The sequence below is a fragment of the Carcharodon carcharias genome, chromosome 3 (assembly GCF_017639515.1).
Source record: "Carcharodon carcharias isolate sCarCar2 chromosome 3, sCarCar2.pri, whole genome shotgun sequence".
NCBI lineage: Eukaryota > Metazoa > Chordata > Chondrichthyes > Lamniformes > Lamnidae > Carcharodon > Carcharodon carcharias.
In genome coordinates, this window is record NC_054469.1 from 76,936,624 (window position 1) to 76,955,502 (window position 18,879).

Consider the following 18,879-nt stretch of genomic DNA (forward strand, 5'->3'; position numbering starts at 1 on the left):
TCGCACCCCCACCCGTCCCCTTTCCCCAAAGAGGGCCAGTAGCTCAGGGTCCTCAGCAACATCACCGGGAATGGTGGCCATGCTGGGGCAGGATCAGAACTTGGAGATAGGCTGAAGATAATTTTTAAAAACATAAATTTATTAGTGATGGAGGGGAAACACATCTAAGAAAACTTCTGGGGCTGCAGAGACTGGCTTCCCTGCCCATTTTCCCCTCTTGACAAAAAACTACAACTCCCCCAACACCCCCAACTCCATATCTAGGGATGTTGAGCAGCCATTTTTGCCCCTCCTTAAGCCAAGTTTCCATTTTAGCAACAATATCATGTTGCCATGTATCTATGCTGCCACTGGGATGTCAGCTCCATTTGGCTAGCAGCCTCCCCACACAGCAGGGGGTCAAGCTGCCCTTGGTAAAATGCTGAAAGCCTGGTAAAATGGCCCTTAATAGGGCCTCTGCATATTCATATTGGCTGCCCGCCAATAGCTACTGTAACCAAGAATTCCCATTTAGCATCAGCTTCTGCTTTCTATTACCAAATCAGTTTCCAGTTCACAAGCCGTAATTTTCTTTAACAGCTTTGAACAAGGATCTTTCCAATTTCTACAAAAAGAACAAAGTAATTCTTTGTCTCCTAATACAGTTACGTCCTCAAAGATTTGTTAGGCCTGTTCCAAAGCCTCACAAAACCACATTGCCTATGGCTGAAGAGGAAGTAAACTGTGTTTTCTTAAATAAAAATAAAAAGAATGCTGCCAGATAAGCTTTTGTTGCACTGTGTTACCTGAGTTACGCATTTAGAGTTACATCTTGCTTTTATTTTTGGCACAAGTGTTCAAGTTGTGCTGTAATAAGCATTTTGATACAAAAGCAAGTAGATCTTTCTATTTTGTCCACCATCTACAATTTGCTCAGAAAAAAAAATTCACAAAGGATTAGATTTTCTTCAGAGTTGTTCAGAGAGAATAAGGCAAAATACCACTGGTGTATAAAATGTCACCAAAAATGAGTTAGAACAAAACTTATGACAACTATGTCACATCACTGACCCCATTGTAAAGTGCGACATCAGATAATTTGCAGAGATAGGGCTAGGTAGGCTGTGTAGATCCAAACCAAAATGCCCCAATTATACTGGTGAATGGGGATGGAAGCCCCATGGTTTCTGGCCTGCACGGTATAACTGATAACATCAGTTCTGTAATCCTACTAATCAATGGGCACCTAGATCCAGGATCAAGCAGAAATGGGATGGCTAGAATTCACCTTCACAATTAGCTTCTCTTTCGTAATATAATTTCATGTGACATTTCCAGCCAGATCCCTAAGGATGCCTCCTCAGGCTGTAATCAGGATAAAGGTCCAGACTCTCCATACCTGCACTGATGACACAGAGCAGCTAAATAGTCCTTCTAGGTGTTACAAGGCAAAGTTTATAAGATTGTTACGTTTTGGGACTGTCTCTTTAATTTAGGGTAAAATGGAGGAATGAAGGTGGTCGTGTGACCTCATCTGAATTCTGTCTGAAAACGAGTTCGGGTGACTTAGTTGTTAAAGGGGGGGGGGGGCAGGTTCTCTTAATGGGAAGAATATGTAAGATAGTCACACCTGTAGACAACAGCCAGGGCATCTGTGGTGATATTGGGTTGACTGTTAGTCTCCAAGTCTCACAGGGCAGTATTAAGAATGTCAGGTTTTATAAAGGGTTATATTTTAAACTGTCTATTTAATTCCAAGCTAGAAGGGAGCTGAGGTTCTAGAGGATAGCGAATTTGCATTTCTGCCTGGATACCAGGCCCATGTGATTCACAGTTCCTTGGAGAAGAGCTTTAAGAGGGGAAGTGTTCATAGCCAGCCAGTGTAATATCAGCTTACAGGATTCCTTAAGATGTCACTGAACTTCACAGACAAAGGGCCAGTCTGCAAGAACCTGAGAGAGAGAGAGAGAGCAAAGAGCTAGAGGCAGCTAATTTCTATTGTTCAATTGTTCACCATACAGAATGTGGGTGAGGCCTCATGATTGGATTAAAGAGACCAGGCTCATGAGAATTTAAATTAGACTGGAAGGTTCACCTACCTTTGCCTATCTGGAGAAATATCAAGCGTATCTCTCACTGTGAAAGTTAATTTGGCGATTCGAACTTATCCAGCTACGAAAGGAAAAAGGAAGCAGGCCAGTGGGAGCAGTGAATTGCTTTGGATTGATCCTTGAAGAATAAAGACAAAAAACAAAAAACTGCGGATGCTGGAAATCCAAAACAAAAACAGAATTACCTGAAAAACTCAGCAGGTCTGGCAGCATCGGCAGAGAAGAAAAGAGTTGACGTTTCGAGCATAAAAGATTTAAAAATATTTTAAAATAATGGAAATAGGTGGGAAAAAGAAAAATCTATATAATTTATTGGAAAAAAACAAAAGGAAGGGGGAAGAAACAGAAAGGGGGTTGGGATGGAGGAGGGAGGTCAAGACCTAAAGTTGTTGAATTCAATATTCAGTCCAGAAGGCTGTAAAGTGCAAGTGAAATGTTGCTTATCACCCCACCAGCCTCCGCATTCAAAGGATCATCCTCCAACTCCATTTCCACCAACTCCAGCATGATGCCACTACCAAACACATCTTCCCTTCACCCCCACTGTCGGCATTCCGTAGGGATCGTTCCCACCGGGACACCCTGGTCCACTCCTCCATCACCCCCTACTCCCCAACCCCCACCTATGGCACCACCCCATGCCCACGCAAAAGATGTAACACCTGCCCCTTCACTTCCTCTCTCCTCACCGTCCAAGGGCCCAAACACTCCTTTCAAGTGAAGCAACATTTCACTTGCATTTCCCCCAACTTAGTCTACTGCATTCGTTGCTCCCAATGCGGTCTCCTCTACATTGGAGAGACCAAACGTAAACTGGGCGACCGCTTTGCAGAACACCTGCGGTCTGTCCGCAAGAATGACCCAAACCTCCCTGTCGCTTGCCATTTCAACACTCCACCCTGCTCTCTTGCCCACTTGAATGTCCTTGGCTTGCTGTATTGTTCCAGTGAAGCCCAACACAAACTGGAGGAACAACACCTCATCTTCCGACTAGGCATTTTACAGCCTTCTGGACTGAATATTGAATTCAACAACTTTAGGTCTTGACCTCCCTCCTCCATCCCCACCCCCTTTCTGTTTCTTCCCCCTTCCTTTTGTTTTTTTCCAATAAATTATATAGATTTTTCTTTTTCCCACCTATTTCCATTATTTTAAAATATTTTTAAATCTTTTATGCTCCCCCCACCCCCACTAGAGCCATACCTTGAGTGCCCTACCATCCATTCTTAATTAGCACATTCGTTTAGATAATATCACCAATTTCGACACCTATGTGTTCTTTTGTTCTGCTGTCTGGGACATCTTTTGATGATCTGCTTCTATCACTGCTTTTGCCTACAACCACACCACCCCCCTCCACTTCTCTCCCCCCACCCAACAACCCCCCCCCCCCCACCCCCGCACCCTCACCACCTTAAACCAGCTTATATTTCACCCCTTCCTGGGATTCATCTAGTTCTGTCGAAGGGTCATGAGGACTCGAAATGTCAACTCTTTTCTTCTCCGCCGATGCTGCCAGACCTGCTGAGTTTTTCCAGGTAATTCTGTTTTTGTCTTGAAGAATAAAGTGTCTACTTAAGGGGAAAGTATCGCCATGGCAAGAAAGTCATATGGGGCATCTTTTCTGTAGTTTAAAGTTTAAGTTGCCTACAAAAAAAATTCTGTTTAGTCATTGTTGCTTTTAACTTATTTGTTACAAAAAAAATTAAGACTTGAAATCTTGCTGTGTGATTCCTTTAGCCTGTCACTGTAAGTTATTAATTTTTTAAAATGTTATTGGTCTCTATGGGAGTCATAACATAGGAATCAGAAGCCTTGAACACAAGAACACAAGAACACAAGAAATAGGAATGGGAGTAGATCATATCGAGCCTGCTTCATTATTCAATACAATCATGGCTGATCTTGGGCTTTGACTCCACTTATCCATCTGCTCCCCATATTTCCCGATTCCCTGAGAGACCAAACATCTGTCTATCCTTGCCTTAAATGCAGTCAACAATGGTGCATCCACAACCCTCTCGAGCAAGGAGTTCCAAAGATTCACAACCATTTGAGTGAAGAAATTTCCTCTCATCACAGTCCTTAATGATTGATCCCTTATGCTGAGACTGTTTCACTGTGTTCCAGATTCCCCAGCCAGCGGAAACAACCTCAGTGTCTATCCTGCCAAGCCCCTTCAGAATCTTGTATGTTTCAATGAAATCACCTCTCATTCTTCTAAACTTCAGAGAGAGTAGGCCCAATTTACTCAGCCTGTCATCACAGTTCAAACCTTTCATCACAGGGGCCAATCTGCCAAGTGGTTATGGTACTGGGTTTGTAACCCTAAGATCAAGAGTTCAAATCTCACAATGGCAAACTATGAAACAATGTAACTTCATCTGAAACAGATGGGAACGGGTTTGTACTCAAAAGAGTTACTTCAAACATAACCTTCCTTGAATAGAAGAGACCAAAAACTGCATACAGTACTCCTGGTGTTGTCTCACTAAAGCCCTGTACAATTGTAGCAAGGCTTCCTGTGCTCCAATCCCTTTGCAATAAAATCCAACTTGCCATTGTCTTCCTAAATGTTTGCAATACCTGCATTTTAACTTTCTGTTACTTTCTTGTACGAGCACACCCAAGTGTCTCTGGACATCAGTATTTACAAGTTTAACGCCTTTAAAAAAATATTCTGCCTTTCTATTCTTACGACCAGAATGAATAACCTCATACTTCCCACATTATACTCCATCTGCCACCTTGGTGCCCACTCACTTGACTTGTCTGTTCCTCTTTGTGACCTCTCTGTGTCCTCCTCACAGCTTACTTTTTCACCTAGCTTTGCATCATCAGCAAACTTAGATAGGCTCTCTGTCTCTTTGTCTAAGTCATTGATATAGATTGTAAATAGCTGAAGCCCCAGCACTGATCTTTACAGCACTCCACTAGTCACTGCCTGCCATCTTAAAAATGCTCCATTTTTGCCTACTCTTTGCTTCCTGTCTGTTAACCAACCCTCTATCAATGCTATTATATTACCCCATACATCATGATCCCTTATCTTGCATATTAATCTTTGGTGTGGCATCTTATCGAATGCCTTTTGGAAATCCAGGTATGCTGCATCCATTGGTTCCCCTTTATGCATTAGTTACATCGTCAAAAAACTCTAATAAATTTGTCAAATTTACTATGATTTTCAAAGTGAAATAGCGATACCTTTGTTTCATGAGGCTCAGATACAATTCTGGTGTAAATTTCAGGAGCTGAATTTTCTGGTTGGGAGGGAGGCAGAGAGGGAGCAGGCATGGGCAGAAGTGGACTCAATCACTGCTCGCAATCGGGTCCGTGCCACCATTTTACGGGGCGGGCCAATTAAGGTCCACCCAGCGTACTTTACGACTTCCGTGCATAGCAGGAGTGGGCAGGAACGCTCAGGCCACTGGATCCAATGGTGACCTGGTGGCCTGTGTAAAGGAAGGTCCTGGCAGCTTCAGAAAGGCTGCTCACAATGGCTGGACGAAGGGCTGTGCAGAGGGGCAATGAAGTTCATGCAAGTCCGGAGGGTAGGCCATTGGGGCAGGGCATGCCGGAGGGTAGCCCTTTGGCGCTGGCCAGAGGGTAGCCCTTTGGGGTAGGCCAGGCCGGAGGGTAGCCCTTCAGGGTAGGCCAGGCCGGAGGGTAGCTCTTCGGGGTAGGCCAGGCTGGAGGGTAAGGCAGGGCACCAGTGTTCCCCTCATTTTTTGGATGACTGTCTTGCTGCCCTCCTCGAGGAGGTGGCAGCACGACAGGAGGTGCTGGTTCCCCAGGATGGGAGGAGGAGGCCCCCCACATGACGAAACGTGCCTGGGAGGAAGTGGCGGAGGTGGTGAGCTCCTGCACCTGGATCCAGTGTCGCAAGTGCTTCAACAAGTTGATGCACTCTGGCAGGGTGAGGACAATGTTAACATTGGTCATTTAACCCAGCAGATTGGCTTTCCTCCCTGCTGCCTCCCCCACCCCACCAAATCAGAGAGTATTGACTGCATTGGATCATTGATAGCATGTGTCCTTTGCTGGGTGAGCCAGCAGATATTGTTCATGCTGAGGTCAGCCTGAGAGGGTGATGAAGAGATGGGTTCTGCACCCGCAGCATGTGTTACACTGAGTCACACATGATTGGTCTGGGGGCAACTTGGATGAGCTGCACCTCGGTGCTGTGTTTGAACTGCAGGACATGTCCAAGTCAGGGTGATGACATGCTGGGAGGGGAGCTTCAAGGTGGCGTGGCAACAAACCATCTGCTGCCCTCTGCACTCCACGTGCTTGCGCCTCCTTGCTATGGAAGGATATACCGTGTGGTGCCTAATGTGATGTAGGCAGCATGTGTCCAAGGGGGGAGTGGGGGGTGGGGAACAGGCCTTGCATCTTTGTGTGAGTGTTTGGCAGCAGTGAGGTGAGGAGGCACTGGAGCTCTGATATGTCCCACTCTTGTTGGGGTGGGCTGTGTGCAAAGCAAGTCCATGTGCAAGTTGCACTACTCAATGCTTGTCTCTCATTTTCAGGAGAAGAATGCTCATAATGCAGCAGAGCATGCGAGGACTGGCATCGGGCAGGCACAGATTGCCATTCTTAGCCGGTTCGAGCAGGAGGGCCTGGATTTGGAGAGGTGCCATGCACCCAAGTCCACTGGTGTTGGTGTATTTATGCCCAACAGTGAGGTCAGCATTGTTCTCCCAACAGCCATAACAGTGCTGAGTGTTAATTGATTTAATTTTGCATCATGGCTTGGCCATTGCTTATGGAAGGACGAGTGCATATTGATCCAGGGGACGGGGATGCACTTTGTCATTATCTCCATGTTAACTGATCCACTGTCCTTATTCTTCCTTTCAGCATCAGCGGAGGAGGGCCGGGAGGAGCAGCAGCAGAGGCCTCCCTCACACCTTAGGGGCCTGAAGTCTCACCAGTGTCATGCCATCTCTGTCAGGTAGGCACCAGCACAAATACAAACACTTTGGTGGGAATTAGAACATTGGCTAGCGTCCTGGAGCACAGTGGTGAGGGCACTTCACAGTCGCTGGAGGAGCTGGCAGAGACAGTGAGTGTCCATGGCGCCAGCAGTCACAGGTCTTCAGGGGACAAGGCACATGCTCAGTCGGTGCCTGATGATGCACCTCTGGAGTCATCCACAATGTAGCAGGGGCAGGAAATGCAGCCGGGTGTGCGGGAGCATCTGGGGGAGATACATGAGGCTATGCTTGGCTTGGTCTCCGTGGTGGAGGGGTCTATGCAGATGATCGCTGAAGCAATAAGCCACATGTCTAAGCGCCATGCGTCCTCCATAGAGAAAGTGTTGACTCTCATGGAGAGGCTCCTCCAGGAGACCAATCAGGGCTTCCTGGGATGCGTTCGGACCAGCAAGCCCTCACATCGGCATTGACCTCAGCTGGGCATTGCCTGTGTGGGAGATGGTCTGGACATCAAGTTTCCCAGCTCGGTGTCCATCCATCCAGGGTGAGCAGGGAGTTCGGAAGCAACCTCACATCGGCACAGCAGCTGCCTGTTGTCTCTGCGGGCACCTCTCAGGCAGCTCCAGATGAGGGCGACAGCTTCTCCGTCCCTCTCCCAGTGACCGGAGCATCCGATGAGGCTGCAATGACTGGGGAGATGCCAGCTGTGGAACTGGCAGCTCCTTCCCAGGTGGGGCCAGCAGAGGCTCCATGGGCCAGAGGACGACCGCCAGGGTCATGGAGGCCAACAGGACAGCAGAGTCAGCAGGCTGTCTCAGATGCCACTCCGAGCGATGGGTCAGCACCAAGATGCAGCACCCAGAAATGAAAACATAAGGCACCTTAGGCACACCACAGGTTTTTTACTGGTGCTTTTGTGTTGGCCCGGGATGAGGTCCCAATGATTTGTTCTGATTTGTGACACTATTGTCTTTTTTTTTGCATAAGTTTGTTTGCTTGACAATTAAATTCAGATACGTCACCATGGCTGAGAGTGCCTCTTTTCTTCTGCATGAGGGTGGTTTCCAAAAATGTAATGAATGCTTTTTTGGACAGTCAGCTTTATTAACAAGGCCCTTAGTTATTGTTCCTAACCTGACAGATTTTGCACTTAGGTGTCAAGTATGGAGCCCAGGTTTGTCCTGGAGGTCCATCCATGGTGTGCTAACTGAAGGTTTGTTGGATTAAAGCCTCCCAGGTGTCCCTGCCTCCCTGCAGTATGCCCGGGTCAGTGTCTACCCCCTCAGCATTTCCCTGTGCATGCTCATCTTCGGACTCACTGCTGGAGTCATTGATGTGTAGCCGCAGCCACTGGGTTGGTATCTTCATCGTCCACTGCTTTCCCCCTTTCCAGCGCATGATTGTGGAGAGCGCAGCATGCAACCAATATCACCGAGACACGATCTGGGGGACACTGGAGTGCGCCCCCTGAGAGGTCCAGGCATCGGAAGCCCATCTTGAGAAGACCGATGGTTTTCTCCACCACAGCCCTTGTAGAGGCATGGCTTCTATTGTACCGCTGCTCAGCTTCTGTTCTTGGATGGCAGAGAGGCGTCATGAGCCACCTTCTGAGGGGATAGCACTTGTCGCCCAGCAGCCATCCATCCAGCCGGTCTGGAGTACTGAAGAGCCCCGGCAACTGGGAGTGTCTGAGGATGTAGGTGTCATGGGAGCTACCAGGGTACCTTGCACAGACTTGTAGAATCAGCATCCTGTGATCACACACTATCTGCACATTCATGGAGTGGAAGCCCTTCCTGTTGATGAAAGCACCGGGCTCACGTGCTGGCGCCTTGATGGTCACATGTGTGCAGTCTATAGCACCCTGGACACGGGGGAAGCCAAGAAAGGCCGCGAAGCCTCTGGCTCGCTGTGTCTGGCTTGCCTGGTCCCAATGGAAGTGGATGACGGTCAATGCACGCCTGAACAGAGCGTCTGTGACCTGCTTGACACAAATATGAACAGCTGATTGGGAGACACCGCAAAGATCACCCACCAACCCCTGGAAGGAGCCAGAGGCATAAAAGTTGAGGGTAGCTGTGACCTTCAGAGCCACTGGCATGGGGTGTCCACCCACACAGTTAGGGAAGATCTCAGGCCCAATCATCTGACAAATGTAGTTTACTGTCTCTCTTGAGAGACAGAGCCTCCTTCGGTACTGCGCCTCAGACATATTGAGGTAGCTGCTTCACCACCGGTATACCCTGGCAGCAGGATAATGGTGTCACCTGCGGCCCCTTCCACCTTGGTCCACCTCTTAGCCCTGTGCCCCTTGTGCCTATGCCTGACCTCCCAAAGGTGGCTCCCCTGGAGGCTGAATGTGCGCTCCTAGACTCTGCCCCCTTCTAGACCTCCCTTCCTCCTCAGAGGAGCTGCCTCCAATGGACAGGTCAGCTCCCATTCCCAGGCTAAGGGAAGGCTTCCTGAAACCTGCAGGCCCAGAAAAGATTATTCACTGTAGTGTGCTGACCTGAAGGTTAAGGGTCCAGACAAAGCAGCTAGTATGTGTTTTGAAGTACTACAGATCACACAGGCAAGTTTCAATAACTTTGAAAAATAAATGCTTAACAGTGCACAACGCGACCCCAGTGAGCCCTATTATCCTGCCCGTGGATAAGGTTTATACAAATGTGTCCTACCCACCTGCCTGTTGTGCCCATGCGCTGACCCGAAGATTGCACAGGTGCCAAAAAATCAGCATTGATCCGTGAGTCAAGGGCCTTAAGTGGCTCGTTAATTAATGGCGGGCACGCATTAGAGTTTATCGCTTGCCCACCCAACAAAATATTGGGAAGGTGCGCAATGACATTGGGACCCTTGCTCAACGTCACAACGCGTCATTTTACACACGGACGTGCGGGGACCGCCCCCACACACCAACCGGAAAATTCTGCCCCAGCATTTGTGGAACAGAAATGTTGGCCCTCATTACCCTACCATTTATATACTTGCATCCCTTTGGGGACAGTTTTTTTTTCTGCCAGCACCCAATTCCACTATAATTTAACATGTCCTGAAAGGATGTAGCTCTAGCAGATCTGGCTTACCCATTTATCTCGTGGTGTCTATGCCACCTCTTTAAAGGAAGTCTCCAATTGATCCCCCTCTTCCACTCTTCCCAATAACCTTCAAAATGTCTCTTTTACAAGTATTTTACCAGTGGGGGAGATGACAGTGTAGTGGTAATGTCAATGGACTAGTAATCCTGAGGCCCAGGCTAATGCTCTGGAGACACAGGTTCAAATCCCACAATTAATACATTTGGAACATAAAGCTAGCCTCAGTAATGGTGAGCATGATAATTATCATCAATTGTCTTTAAAAACCATCTGATTCACTAATGCCCCTTTAGGGCAGGAAATCTACTGTCATTACCTGGTCCTATATGTGACTCCAGACTTAGAGCAATGTGGTTGACTCTTAACTGCTCTTGAAAATGGTGCAAACCACTCAGTTCTGGGGCAATTAGGGATGGGCAACAAATGCTAGCCTTGCCAATGACACCCACATCCCATTAAAAAATGTTATATGTAATTCCCTTTTGAAAGTTAACATCTGGGTGCTGGGGCAGATACCAAGTTTAGTTAACACAGCTCAAATGGGGTTACTGCTGAACAGGAACATCCAGCCCTAGGTTTCCAGTAAATATGGGTAACCATACTCCAAACCTCTGCCTACCTGTGGGTAAAATCACAAGAAATCTCACCACACACAACCCTGCTATGGATCATTTTAAATGTCCATGATGTGAAGAACATTTAGTTAATGTCTGGGGGGATGCTGAGTTAATGTTTAGATTTTGAAAGTTAGTTATTATAAAATTCACCTGTAAGAAAAAAAATACCAAACCTGTTTATTTATATTAATCGGGATGAAGTGACTGGATCAAAAGTTCTTAAACATTCCTGCTATTCTGCCCCAACAGAATCATCACCACTTAGTTTCTTACCTTACAAGATGTAAGTGGTCTCCTTATTATTCCTACCAAAATGAACCACCTTAGGCTTTACTATATTGATATCAATTTGACACTCTAAGTATGTTTATGTTTTCCTATATTTTGGTCTAGTCCCCTACATTACTAAGTATACACCCATAATTTGGTAATGTCAGCAAATTTCCAGTACTTCCAATTTATGACTGTAAATCTTATACATATGGTGGACAACATTGGTCCAAATATGGATCCCTTCAAATCACCACTTCCTACTCTCTGCCAGTTTGACTCCAATCCTTTGCTTTCTAGCTTGTATCAATCAATCATTCCATTATGTACCTGTCCCCTGACTCCACACACCCTGATCTGTGACTTTATCAAAAGACCATCTGAAAGTTCATATATTGCACATCCACAAAAATGCAGGTTAAGGTTGGTCTATCTATAAGTAACCTGAGTAAGATTATTTAATCACAGAAAATGAGTTAAAACAGCTGTACTGGACGATTTAAACATTTAATTGGTGTACGTTAGTTAGTTTTTTAATTAAGTCTTTTTTTGATATGGATCTTTTAAATAAATGTTTAACTAGTGCCTTTGTACCTAAGGAAATGAGTACTATTTGAAGAGCCTTGCTTAAGCAGTGCGGTTTTGCAATCTTGGCCTGGAGCTGTGGCTAGTTTTGTGACCCATGCCTAATCCAGACAAGTTGAATCTTAAATCAGTGTAAAAGATTGTGGAAAACATGAACGCAAGTGGTTTTGGGACTAAGTCTCTTAAGTTTAAAATTACGCACTTCTAGTACTTTCATTGCTATTACAAGCAGAAGCTCTACCCTGACATTCTTACAGTAATAGAAATTCAGGCTGCCTACTTATATTTTTCTATTCGTTCAAGGGATGTGGGCGTGACTGGCTAGGCCAGCATTTATTGCCCATCCCTAATTGCCCTTGAGAAGATGGTGATGAGCTGCCTTCTTGAACTACTGCAGTCCATGTGGTGTAGGTACACCTACAGTGCTGTTAGGAAGGGAGTTCCCGTATTTTGACCCAGTTACAGTGAAGGAACAGTGATATATTTCCAAATCAGGATGGTGTGTGGCTTGGAGGGGAACTGCCAGGTGGTGGTGTTCCCATGTGTCTGCTGCCCTTGTCCTTCTAGATGGTAGCAATCATGGGTTTGGAAGGTGCAGAGTAAGAAAGCTTGGTGAGTTCCTGCAATGCATCTTGTAGATGGTATACACTGCTGCCACTGTGCATCGGCGGTGAAGGGACTGAATGTTTGTGGATGGGGTGCCAATCAAGTGGGCTGTTTTGTCTTGGGTGGTATTGTGTGTTGTGGGAGCTGCACTCATCCAGACAAGTGGGGAGCATTCCATCACACATCTGACATGTGCCTTATAGATGATGGACAGGCTTTGGGGAGTCAGGAGGTGAGTTACTCGCCGCAGGATTCTTAGCATCTGATCTACTCTTGTAGCTACAGCGTTTATATGGATAGTCCAATTCAGTTTCTTGTCAATGATAATCCCCAGGATGTTGATTATATTTTCTATCTCTAGACATTTTATAATCTGATTCTCTAGTTGAAAAATCCACCAATGGTTCTCTACTACTGTCCATCGCAAGCCCACCTTCACGGTCAATATGTGCAATGGGATTCCTATAGCTCACTGTGCAAACTTGATGCCGAAATAGGGTGCATCAAACCTATACCATAGGATAATAGCAACTGTTATGACGACAGACTGACAGAGTGAGAGCTACCTACAACTTCACCAGCTAACCACAGACATATTAAACTGTTTAAAGAAGACCTGTTTTTAAAAAAAATACAAAAAAAGATACTGAACAGAGATCGATACCAGCAGTCACCTAATGTCTAATACTGCAAAGTTGACCACCTCTCTGGAAAGACAATATAAATTGCACTGCAGACCTGCTTTGAGATGTTGCATGGAATTTCACACCTGGCAGGGGAGGCGGGTGGGGGGGCACAGATGGCGGATGGGATTGATGTCAAGACCCACTTCAAACAGGGACATTCATGCAAAGAATGCATTAAAGATGCAAAATGCTGGACTTTGATCAGATACTCATCAGGCATTCAAAACACCCAGTGGTGGACGAAATGACCCCATCTCTTCTGATTTATACATCAAAAATGTGTCAAAAGGGTTCTGAGATGAAAGATCAAAAAACTGGGATTACTACAACAATGGATGCAAGACAATCTAATTGAATTCCCTTCAGGGAATATACAGAAATGATTTTAAAACTGGCTCTGACAAACAGAGAACAGGGGACAAGCAGGTAGAAAAGAAACATAACAGCCATTTAAGAATTCTACTGAAAAAAGAGCAGGAAAGATCTCTCTCTCTGGACGCAAAAAGTGTGTCTTCAACAAAGTTTAGATCTCAATCAAGCCAGAGGAACTTCATCAAAGTATAGACCTGAATCAAGCCAGAGGGTCTTCAACAGAGTGCAGACCTGAACAAAGCCAACTCCAGAATTCTACCAGAAACCACCTAATTTCAATAGTTGCAATATTCCACAATCTACATTTCACAAGCAAGGAAAGGACTTATTCGTATAATCTTTTAACCTTCATTTTGAACTCTAACTTTATTACTTCTGATATCTGTGTGTGTGTGTGGTCCCATCTTTTATTATTTTTCTCGGGTTTTAGCAACTAATAAACTGTTCTTTCTTTGACTCAAGAATCTGGTTTCATTGGCTCCTTAGTAAGGAGGAAATACATTTGGACTAGAAAACGTATCTACAGGGAAAATAATTTTTTAAAAACCTTTGTTGCTACCAACCATGGGGGCTGAATAATAGGGGAGCCAACTCATTCCTCACCCGGTCATAACACTACCCAGATCATTGCTTGCTGTATATCATGCAAACTCATGAATGGCCCAAAGGCTGTCACTTCCGGCCCTGAAAAGTGCCCAGTCTACCTCAAATTGCCCTGGAAGGGTAAGAAGTCCCAAAAATTTGAGCATTAGGTGAAGTTAGCTGTTTCATGCTGCTATTATACAGCAGCAACACAAGTGGTATTCTCCACTAACCAGGATGCTGACGACAAGCCAAATAGAAATTCTGTCTACCACACAAATGAGTAATGTGGCCTATATGAATTTCAGTGCTGTGTGTTGTCAGGTATGTAGGCCGTACGTCCCAACATGGATCGTATCAAACAGCAGGTCCCTTCAACTGCTCGCAAGAGGCAGAGTACTGACCATACTCAATCAGCCTGTGCCTGCAAAATTAGATGTGATTGCGCAATTAGAAAACACTTACTGAGCACATCTGATTGTGCTAAGAATAACACTAACAACCAATTTAAGATAATCAGTCAGGCTTACAATATGGTTCTCCAAGCAGCAAGAACATGTTCAGGCATTACACCCCTTTCAATTAAACAAAGGCATGGGGCCAAACGTTCCCTGGTACATTCCCCATGGTAATGCCTCAACCAGAGTCGACTTGTCTTATTTGAATTTAAACAAAAGCTTTGGGGATAATTGTTCCGTGGTGCATTCTCCAGTGCAATACTCTACCAATCAGAAACACTTGCAAACCAATCAGCACCCTTTCTCCTGAAGCATAAATTCCTGTTCCTTTTGATATTTGGTATTCTTGCATCTATCCTGATGAGTGCTTTGACAGCAAGGGCAAGAACTTCTGAGGAGTGACAATCACAGTCATATTGCTACTCTGCTCCTTTTTTGCTAACACTGGAATGCAACTGAACCTTTCTCGCATGACCTTCCGACTCAGGCCAGGTTAAAAAATTGCAGTGCAGCAGATTCCCACAGTCAAGTGCTGCAGAGTCTGAAGAAAGGAAACCAAACATGTCCCCTTTTTTACAACACTAGCTGCCATAAAGCAGATAAGTTTAAAAGTCCCAGCCACTTTGAGAAGCCAGGGAGAAAGTAAGTGTCTATGGTAAGTGAGTAAGGGTGAAGGGTGTTTGGGTAGGGGGGTGGGTGTTGGAGAGTGGGGTGGTCATGGGGGAGGGGAGTTGAATGGTCAGGAGGTTGGATGTTCAGGTTGGGAGGTCAGGTTGACAGTGGTGGGGGGGTTGGGTGGTCAGCGCGGGGGGAGTCAGGAAGTAGTTGGGGGATGGGAAAAGGGCAAGTGTGAGGTCATGCACTTTGGTAGAAAGAATAGAGGCATAAACTATTTTCTAAATGGGGAGAGAATTCTGAAATCTGGAGTGCAAAGGAACTTGGGAGTCCTAGTCCAGGATTCTCTTAAGGTTAACTTGCAGGTTGACGCAGTAGTTAGGAAGGCAAATGCAATGTTGGCATTTATTTCGAGAGGACTAGAATATAAAAGCAGGGATGAGGCTTTATAAGGCTCTGATCAGACCACATTTAGAATATTGTGAGCAATTTTGGGCCCCGTATCTCAGGAAGAATGTGCTGGCCCTGGAGAGGGTCCAGAGGAGGTTCACGAAAACGATCCCAGGAATGAAAGGCTTAACATATGAGGAACGTTTGAGGACTCTGGGTCGATACCCGATGGAGTTTAGAAGGATGAGGGGGAGATCTGATTGAAACTTACAGAATACTGAAAGGCCTGGATAGAGTGGACGTGGGGAAGATGCTTCCATTACTAGGAGAGACTAGGACCCGAGGACACAGCCTCAGAGTAAAGGGAAGACCTTTTAGAACAGAGATGAGAAGAAACTTCCTTAGCCAGAGTGGTGAATCTATGGAATTCATTGCCACAGAAAGCTGTGGAGGCCAGGTCATTGAGTGTATTTAAAACCGAGATAAATAGATTCTTGATTGGTAAGGGGATCAAAGGTTACAGGGAGAAGGCGGAAGAATGGGGTTGAGAAACTTATCAGCCATGATTGAATGGCAGAGCAAACACGATGGGCCGAATGGCCTAATTTCTGCTCTTATGGTCTAATAGTCAGGACAGGTATGGGGTAGTTGCAGGGTCGGGAAGGTAGTCAGCGGAGTGTGTGCTTAGTTGAGGGTGTTGCAGTGCAGTTGAGGGTTCGGGGGGGGGTGCTAGTTGGGAGGGGTGGGGGATAATCAGTGGGTCCTGTGGGGGGTCAGGGCAATCAGCACTATAGTTACCATGGAGTTAGAAGTGTTTTAATTCTTCTAACTATCCCTGGGTAACTATCCTGGTAAGACAGTTGGAACCATCTGAACTCTCCTGATTAACATTTTTTCGTTCTTTCATGGGATGTGGGCATTGCTGGCCAGACCAGCATTTATTGCCTATCCCCAATTCCTTTCAGAAGGTGGTAGTGAGCTGCCTTCTTGAACCACTCAGTCCACGTGGTGCAGGTACGCCCAAAGTGCTGTTAGGGAGGGAGTTCCAGGTATTGACTAGCGACAGTGAAGGAATGGTGATATATTTCCAAGTCAGGATGGTGCGTGATTTGGAGGGAAACTTCCAGGTGGTGATAGTCCCATCTATTTGCTGCCCTTGTCCTTCTAGATGGTAGTAGTTGTGGGTTTGGAAGTTGCTGTGGAAGGAGCCTTGGTGAGTTGCTGCAGTGCATCTTGCAGATGGTACACACTGCTGCTATGTGCATTGGTGGTGGAGGGAGTGGGTGTTTGTGGATGGGGTGCCAAATAAGTGGGGTGCTTTGTCCTGGATGGTGTCAAGCTCCTTGAGTGTTGTTGGAGCTTCACGCATCCAGACAAGTAGAGAATATTCCATCACACTCCTGACCTGTTGCCTTATGCAACAGGTGGACATGCTTTGGGAGTAAGGAGGTGAGTTACTCGCCATAGGATTCCTAGCCTCTGACCTGCTCTTGTAGCCACAGTATTTACATGGCTAGTCCAGTTCAGTTTCTAGTCAATGGTAATCCCCCCCCAGGATGTTAAAAGTGGGAGATCCAGCATTGCTAATGCCATTGAACATCAAGAGTGATAGTTAGATTCTCTCTTGTTGGAGATGCTCATTGCCTGGCACTTGTGTGGCATGAATGTTACTTGCCACTTGTCAGCCCAAGCCTGGATATTGTCCAGGTCTTGCTACGTTTGGACATGGATTGCTTCAGTATCTGAGGAGTCACAAATAGTATTGAATATTGCACAATCATCAGTGAACATCCACTTCTGACCTTATGATGGAGGAAAAGTCATTGATAAAGCAGCTGAAGATGTTTGGGCCAAGGACACTACCCTGAGGAACTCCTGCAGTGATGTTCTGGAACTGACATGACTGACCTCCAACAACCATAACCATCTTCCTTTGTGCTAGGTATGAGTCCAACCAGCAGAGAGTTTTCCCCCTGATCCCCATGACTCCAGTTTTGTTAGGGCTCCTTGATGCTGCACTCTGTCAAAAGCTGCCTTGATATCACCTCAAGTACTCTCACCTCATGAATCCATTTCTTTTGCCCATGTTTGAACTAAGGTTATAATGAGGTCAGGAGCTGAGTGGCCCTGGCAGAACCTAAACTGAACATCAGCGAACACTGATCCCTGATTCCTCTTGTATTGTTAGTCCAGCCTTGGTTTGCTTGAGTCACAGGATGAAGTTCGTTATCTTGTTAACTCTGTCGCCATTAACAATTGGTAATAAGCCTGAACTCACCTTTACCATCACTGGTGCTGATAGAGATGAGCGGAGGTGAGAGTTCGCTGTCAGGCTTAGGTGATGGCGGTTTATTCAACTCGTTATCTCCTGTCCTGTCCTCTGGGGGCTGAATCCTGTCCCCAGCACCTTCCCCATCCTCAGCCATTGCTCGCTGCGGCGGTAGAAGTCGAAGACGAGCCTGAAGAGAAACTTACTTTTAGACTGCAGCCAACTCACTCGCTGCGTCCATTAGGTCACACTTCTTCACTGCCTATGAACCTTCGAAATCGTCGCAACATAAACTTCGTATCCGGATAACCTGACAGGAAAGGAGCCAATTAAAACAAAAACAAAAAAATGATTATTTTTCTTTATTGCGAGAAAGAAAGGGGTTGTTCTCAGGTATTGGACATTAGAGTGAGCTCCTGAAAGAAAAATCCGGAAACAGAGCTTGTGGAAACAGTTGCTTAGGAACTGGCAAGTCTGGAACAGGACGCGCTGCAATGGGAAAGCTCTGCTTTAGTATCACAGCAACGATCATTGTGCTGAGTCTCCACTACACAGCGAAGAGGTATAATTAAATCTGTTTGTATTTTACTCCCGCTGAGTCTAAATCTGACATTTATGCTAAGCTATAATTATATTCACCTTTACTTAAGACCCAAGTACGAACTGAAAAGTTAAGTACATAATTCAGTGTTCCCCATTTATACCCTTAATCCCAATCAATTTATCTAACCAAGTACTGGCAGGATCCATCACACCTCAAAGTGCAACAAGTATTATGGAAAAAAATATAATTTCACGTGTTTTAATTTTACTTGAAGCTACAAATTTACAAGCAGGCTCCAATTTGTAAAGTTCCCTCCCATAAACAGCAGTTAAACCCTGACTTGAGGCTGTATTTTGTTATCACAATTAGACTGCGTGGCCTTGAAAGCACCAGCCCTCTTTAAACATAACCATGGGTAGAGTTTCCTCTTGGTTGCATTGGTTTTGTTGGCACAATTCACCCAAAATCGACCTAACCCATACAAAAGACAGCAGCGCTTTAACGCAAATAAATTCAATGCAGAGTTCCCTCATTTTTTTATATGCTAGTTTAAAGTCTAAAATCAAGCCACACCCACCATTGTCATGTCTGTACACTCAGACTTTTGTTGACTTACGGAAGTCTGGTTGCTGTAATTTGTCGAATTTGAGTTGGTGCAGCTGATCTAGTGTTGGATCTCCTTGTCAATAGTGGCCTTTTGAGAGAGGTGGCTGCCAAGGTACAGGAAGTGCTCAACACATTCCAGAGTTGCTCCTTC

At 45.7% G+C, this 18,879-nt stretch overlaps 1 protein-coding gene across 1 annotated transcript in view; it reads right to left on the reverse strand.

The window, feature by feature from the left end:
• dnah5l (dynein, axonemal, heavy chain 5 like) overlaps window positions 1-17,735 on the reverse strand; it is a 504,419-nt gene extending 486,684 nt beyond the window's left edge. Inside the window, exon 1 of the mRNA XM_041183960.1 lies at window positions 17,588-17,735. Within this exon, the coding sequence (XP_041039894.1) occupies window positions 17,588-17,735 (148 nt within the window). The remainder of the gene's footprint in view (window positions 1-17,587) is intronic.
• Between the last annotated feature and the right edge of the window lie 1,144 nt (window positions 17,736-18,879).